The following is a 7,213-nucleotide window of genomic DNA, read 5'->3' as shown; positions in this document are numbered from 1 at the left end:
AAACAGTGACTGGATCAGTTTGCGACAACTTTAGTTTCTTTGTTTAGCAGTCTCTGATTTTATTAAGGCATTTCTGCTTCCTAAGTGGGATACCTTAGGCAGATGTAAAAGTAGCTTTAAAGAACCAAATCTATGACTTAGATTATTGAAAATTCATAATAACTCCTGTGAATAAAACAGGTTGAACTGTGCTGGCATGAATATAATGTACAACTGCTGTCCTCAGTGCCATGTTGGAAAATTAGGGACCCTGGCATAATCTTCCATTAGATTTGTAGCAGAAATAAAAAAGTGATAGATCAGGAAATTTGTGTGAGTGAAGACCAAATTTTGGCAGCATACCACAATTTGTTAGCACTGGGGAGCAGGATTTCTTCTCCCTCCCTGCTCTCATGGGGGTGCCCCATCCCTGGAAGTGTTCAAGGCCACATTGGATAGGGCTTAAGTTACCTGGTCTGGTGAAAGGTATGCAGAAATACAGAAACTGAGCTTTGCTGGAAGACTTTGGAGCTGAGAAGCCAGATTCACAGCCTCAGGCAGATGCACCTGCCCACGCAGCAGCCAGTGTGTGCTCCTGGGATTGCACAAGCACTCTTCTTTCAGCAGGCACCTAGCAGAAGATGTTCTGGTGCTCTAGTCATTAAGTTAGTGATCAGAATAGTCCTTGAGGAAGTTAGATGTCTTTGCTCTCAGCTCATCTCTGCAGGGTATCAGAAAGCCTGGGAAGATACCCTGTGGGTTTGGCAGCAGCTTGGTCTGGAAGGAAGGGCAGGAGATGGGGTATAGAAAGGGTTATGTATTTTTAGGAGGGATTAGAAGTAGGGAGTACAAGTGGGATCATGCATTTGCAGGCTTAAGGGAGTTAAGGGAGCATTGCTCTTGTAAGAGAAGTAACTCTCTTTCCTGGGTGCAGGCCAGAACCCAGCAATCTGCCTCCCAGGGAGAGCTGTCATTCTTAGGCTAAAGCATCTTCTCTCTTTGTTTTGCAATGTATACCATTTCCTGTGCACCTTCTTGAGAACACACTACAGTGAGATGGTCTGAGAGCCCTTCTGGGAAATGGGAGCAGCATTTCTGAGTCTCCAGGTCGTGGAAGGCATTGAACCAAAGTCTGCAAGATCCCAACTGATGATTCACTAGTGGAGTCTCATAAAAACAAAGTCCAGGGTGTGTTGCCAGTGACTTTGGGCATAGCACAGTTGTGCATAATGTGGTAGCTAAACACTTCCAAACACAGCATGGTAGATGAGCACATCCAGGTCATGCTTGTTGGTTCATGCTAAGCAATGCAAATGTTCTTGATCTCTAGATGGCTTGGATAGAGGAGACAGTATGTACCTCCTCAAGTAAATTTATGGGTGTATTCAGAAAAGAATTCTAGAGACCTGTGGAATTTGTGTGATCAAAGACTTATGACTCACCAGGAATGTAAAATGTTCCAGCTTTGGTCTCAGGAACCTTAAGTCTCAGTTTAGGCAGTTTTGTTTGTTTAGGTCTATTTGTTGCTGTAGCCTGGGTTGTACCCTTCACAGGCACACAGGAGTCAGGCTCATCCTTGCCACTTGGTGCCATTGATTTTAATTTCAGCATGCATCTTGTTGTATTTGGTAGTACTCTGAATGCCCCGATTCAATTTAGAAATGAAGGCATCTGTTTATTATGATTATGCAAAAGGTTGAAGTAGGCTGGCTCTTTTCTAAATATCGAGCAGAAGACAAGCAGAACTTCAGAAGAACACTATGTGTATCAATCTCAGGATTTTTGGGGGATGAGTGTTTTTTTTCTCTGCCATTTGGGATTAGAAATAGTTTGTCCAGGAAAATGATAATTTATTTTAATCCTTTAAAAGGCAGATGACAATATTTGTTATGCTTTCCTTATTTTTTAATCTGCTCTTTTTAGAAAGCAAAAGTACTTTGTTGAATCCAATAGCAGCACTTTTGATAAAGTGGGATTGTGGCTCCCCTCTTAATTCTGGTCAGTTTTTGGTTCCTGTAGGCCATATTCTGCACCTGTGTTGGAGTAGGCCCATACCCATGTGGTCACCTCTATCACTTTGTAATTTTACCTTCCATCACATTAACATTTATCGCTCTCTTTATAGCATTCCCTTCACTAAATCTACTAGAAAACCTACTAATGCTAATTACTTGCAAATAGTAATGGTAATTTTAATGACAACCTCAGTAAATTGCTTTTAATGTGCTGTAAGAAAATTGAAAACTAAGTGTCCATTTTGCTGTTTAATAAGAATCTTATAGAACAACTAATAGTCCCTGTGCTCCTTCGATCTATTGGGAGCAGAAATAACAAGCTCCCAATATCCATGGAATCCCTCCCTGTGCACCATGGGATGGGTTAACAGGAGTTGAGGAGACAGCCAAAGGCACAGTAGGTGAAGAAATGAAATAGAAATGGAGATGCAAGAGAGATGAAAGATTATGGTGAAGAGACAGTGAAAGAGGGCAAAGCATAAGGAAGATCAAACAGGGCAGAGGAAGCCCTATTAAAACTTTAGAAACACTTCTGGATAAAAGACTGGAGCGTTTGGCTGGCTTCTTTCAGTGGTCATGTGGGAGATTGAATCCAGGACTGCTGCAGCTGTAGAAATGTTGGGCCAGAGTGGGGAGATTCAGGAGTAACAAACACTGAAGCGGTTACACCTTATTCTGTAGGACCGCTTTTTCATCAGTAAAACATGTCACCTTGCCTGCACGTCTGCCATGTGCAGCAGAAGGGCTGTGAGCTGGTGATGAATGTGGAAATAAGTGAGACAGTGACTGCTGCCTCAGAGTTGTGCCTGGTGGGAGGGTGGGTTTAGGCATCCTAATGCTTTGCCTGTTGGGAGCTGCTGGTTTCCCACCGAAGCAGCAGCTCCTGGCTCTGGCAGTGTTCTGCCATGCCTCTGCCTGCACCCCCTCAGGGCAGCATCCACAGCTCACAGCTCCTGGAGGTGTCTGCTGGGAGGCAGCATCCTGGGGATTCCACATCAGCTCTCGTGGGCCCCCTGCCACAGATGGGAACCGGTGTCTTACACACAGCCAGGAGGCATCACTTACTACCTGCCTGGAAGTAACTTCCCTTGGAGTCTGCATTGATTTGGCAGGAGTGGAGAGCTGCAAGGTTTGGCAGAGATTTACAGAATTGGCCTGGGCAGAGCAGACTTGGAGACTTGGGAGAGGGCAAGTTCTGGGTTGGGAAATGATGGTGGGAAGAAATTGTTACTTGTCCCAGGCTGCTGCCCTGACTGCCCTCAATCCATATCCAAGTGCCCCAAGAGAGGGGGGGAACTGAAAAAGGATCTCCTTATACAAACGTTTCCCAAAGGATTCTGGCAGGAAAAGTAGCTCCGTTTGCTTTTAAAGTAGGCAGTACCTGTTAAGAGCCAAACTCCTGCCTGTCTTAATAATTTAAGCTTTGCAGAACAGAAGCTGGATGAAATTTTGACCTTATATATTACTGCTGCATAAGTAATCCTCAGAAACACTCCCAGTATTGTTAACTGTTTGTAGTTACCATGGGACTTAGGAATAGTTATATTGCACTTTCGCAATAAAAAGAAAGCGTGTTCTGGGTTGTTAATTTTGCGTTAAAACATGATTTAAAAGCTTAAGAGAAGGTGATTTTAATGAGTTGGTTTAGACAGTCTGTTTTAATTCAAATGCAGTTGATGCATCTCTCTTATATGTTGTAAGTTAGTCTTGGTTTTAAAAGGTGAAAATAATTTGTAAAATGTGCTGACATATATGCCAGAAACAATAGCTAGGGACACGTGTATCAAACAGGAAAGGCAAGTGGCATGTTACAGCCAGGGCTAGTTTAAAACACCAAAACCTCCAAAAAACTGGTCTGTGTTCAGAGTTGACATGTAGAGGAATGAGAGTCTTGGGCAGGTATAAATTGGATGACAGATACGAATATGCATAACTATCGTTTTTGAACACTTTGCAGCTAATTCAACTTTAATCCAAGATAACTTTCACTGCTGTTTGGCTGTCAGTGATTTGGCTTTTGTTCTGCCTTTTAAAGAAGATTGATTAACCTGTCCCTTTTGATTTTTGAGGTGCTCATACTCAGAGTGCTTTTTAATTCTGTAACAGCAGTACAGTAAGCTGGTGTCTGTTCAGTTTGCAGCATCCCATTCGGAGCTCTTCCACAGAATTTTGTTTTAAAGAGGGGAATTCAGCAGTTGACTCCCAGGCACAAATAACCATGTAATTACTGTGCAGTCACATTGTAATTAGCATGTACTATTCATATATTGCCTAATTATATGCCCTGCAGATTACATAGTAATTATATTTGTACTAAACATATAATTCTATATACTGTATTAAAAAAAACTTTGGAAGTTCATAGTTAAGATTATAGTTGTATGCTAATGTAGTACAATGTTTTCTATAAAAATGTTACAATTTTATGAGAGGGCTGTATTTTGGGTATCTCATCTCTTCTGCATGCAGTGTTGCTTAATCTGCTGTACGCTGCTATTATAAAAAATGCTTGGCTCTGTTAATTTATAGTCAAATGTTTCATGTTTACAATTCTATAATTTATGAACATGAGGACAAAGTTGCAGTTTATTGTGCAAGCAGCTGAGATTGGGAAGGACTAATGTTAAATGTTAAATGCACAAAGGTTAAATGTGCAAACCCCTGAACATAGTTACAGCACATTGCTGGAGCGAAACACAAATCTAATGCTACTTATGCTTTGTGTTATTTTTGGATAGGTGAGATGCCTGGGACATAGGTGATATATTTGTATAATGTGAAGTGTGTGGGAGCAGCCAAGGCCCATCTTGGGCACAGCATGTTCTAACAAATGCAGAACTCAGTGCAGCACAGCAACCAAGCTGCATCATCTTTTCCTGCCACGGAAAAAGAGAAATGGTTGATGTCCTGATCTGGAAATGGAAGGCAGAGTGGTAGGAGAATGGTGATGAGCGGAACTGAGTTGTAGAAGGACCTGAGACTAAGTTCCTGGGTAAAGGTGGAAGATTTAGGAAGAAAAAGCTTTAAGAGGAACTTAGAGCTTTAAAATGTTAGAGGTGTTTTATCTTTGGCCTGCCCCCCTAAGAAGTTGCAACAGATTTTAGATATTTGCAAAGTGTTTAGTTCAGCTTGCAAATTCTGTAGCAGTGGGAAGTTAATGTATTTTCTTGGATCTGTGATGTTGGCTTTCCTAATATCCAAAGCAGCATTATGGTTATTCTTAATTGAATTTTGCAATCTAATGCCAGTTGCCTTCATTTTCAAGCAAAGGATCTATTGGGTTATAATATCTGGGTAATGTATTGCAAAATTAAATGTGTAATTATAGCCTTAAATTATATCTGAGTTTAATTTTTCCAGTAACTTCTTGTAGTGTGTGCATGTGTGTGTGTGAGAAAGAGACATACTCCTTATTTTAAAATGTTTCTTTCAGAGTCACTTCTTCATTCTGTGTCAGCTTTTTCAAACCTTGTAAACTTCACAAATTCACCAGGGTTCGGGTGGCATCTGTAGATATTATAACAGTGGTTTTACCTAAGCACGGAGCTTGCAGGCCTTGTGGGGGGCTTTAGAGAGCTTCCAGTCGTGGGGCTGCACCTGATTTCCTTTCTCTCTGGGTGAGCTGTTCTCATACCTCGAAAACTGTAATAATGGGCACGTGGCTTTTACATTTTGCAGAGTACACAGATTACATTTAAATGCTGTTACCTGAGGTAGACACAGAATGTCATTTAACTTGTTCAAGGGAGAAATTAAAAATGTCAGAACTTTATAAAACCAGAGTTAGAAGCCCACCTTCTCACTGTGTTCTTGTGCAATGGGCCAAACGTATTCCTTCCAATTTACCATGGATTTTAACGACTGTTTAATGAGACCAAGTCTTACCCAATATTCATCCTGCGTGTCTGCCACGAGGAAGATGAAGCGCAGCCTGCCCGGAATATTTGTCATTTATTTACCAGCATTCTGACCTTAACGCATGCCTGTGCCCTTATTCACTTAAACCATTACCCTGAGAAGTATAAGGACCGGTTGCAGTTTCTGGTTGGCACTGAAAGTTTTGTATGTAAGGAATATATATGTGTGTTCAGGATCTCGTTAACTGTGAGATAACCGCAAACGTCGAAGCGCGGTATAAATGTGACGCGTCTCTCACTGCTCTTGTGTTGTTTTTTCTAGTGGAGCCAGTACTTTCAAAGGGGAACAATTGCTTGGATGCAGCAAAAGCTTGCAACCTAAATGATACCTGCAAGAGGTTCAGATCTGCTTACATAACCCCCTGCACCAGCAGCACGTCCAATGAAATCTGTAACAAGCGGAAGTGTCATAAGGCCCTCCGGCTATTTTTTGACAAAGTCCCCCCAAAGCACAGCTACGGGATGCTCTTCTGCTCCTGTCGAGACGTAGCCTGTACAGAGAGGAGACGGCAGACTATTGTTCCTGTGTGTTCATATGAGGACAGGGAGAAACCAAACTGCCTGAATTTACAAGAGTCCTGCAAGAAGAATTACATCTGCAGGTAAGACAGCACATGGCAGGGGAGTGATTAATGAGGTACCGCAGAGAACTTTCTAGTGCTGATGGATTTGCCAGGATTAAGGGTCACAGTATCCACTAAGAAAAAGGATGAGTCAAGGAAGAAAGCAAATGCCTCTGACATCCTTAACAGAGTAACAAAAGCCTGCATTTGCTTACAGTGTGTGCCTTCTCCAAAACTGTTCACAGCTACTCCCTCGCATTATGGAGGAGTCTTTAAACCCCCAGTTTAAATTTCACAGGTTTTTGTTGGAAACATATTCATTAGGTGTTTCTATGAAATGATGTCTCAGACTGATTTCTGTGTCCCGTTAATGACCAGGTAAAAATAGAATATTTCACTACAATGGAATTTATTTTCATTGTGCATTCGAGCACTAATAACTGGGAATACAAGCTTCATGTTGGACTTTATAAATGGTCACAATGCATAGACTACTCGTGGGTTTTTTCTTCATGGGAAAAGAAAGGAAGGTCCACATTTATAGGCAGAACTCCTGGAATCTTCATGGAGCTGTTTTAGACTTGAAATTGTTTTATCTCCTCTCCCCTGAGAAGTGTGATGGGCTGATGCAACTGGGGCTCATTGATTCACTGACCTAATTCCCAGCCTCTTTGCTCTCTGTGTTCAGGACAGAGAGGCAGTGCAGAGCACTCCTCCACTGGACAAACTGGGTCCTTTT

General features: G+C 41.9%; 1 protein-coding gene across 1 annotated transcript in view; it reads left to right on the top strand.

Annotated features, from left to right (window-relative positions):
- GFRA1 (GDNF family receptor alpha 1) overlaps positions 1-7,213 on the top strand; it is a 141,895-nt gene that overhangs the window by 83,483 nt on the left and 51,199 nt on the right. Inside the window, exon 4 of the mRNA XM_027884895.1 lies at positions 6,174-6,513. Coding sequence (XP_027740696.1) covers positions 6,174-6,513 — 340 coding nt within the window. The remainder of the gene's footprint in view (positions 1-6,173; positions 6,514-7,213) is intronic.

This window comes from Empidonax traillii, unplaced genomic scaffold, assembly GCF_003031625.1.
Source record: "Empidonax traillii isolate 1590-97213 ecotype Southwest subspecies unplaced genomic scaffold, ASM303162v1 scaffold156:size1289327, whole genome shotgun sequence".
Lineage (NCBI taxonomy): Eukaryota > Metazoa > Chordata > Aves > Passeriformes > Tyrannidae > Empidonax > Empidonax traillii.
The sequence above is the reverse complement of the archived record's forward strand: the minus strand, read 5'-3'. Positions and strand labels throughout refer to the sequence as shown.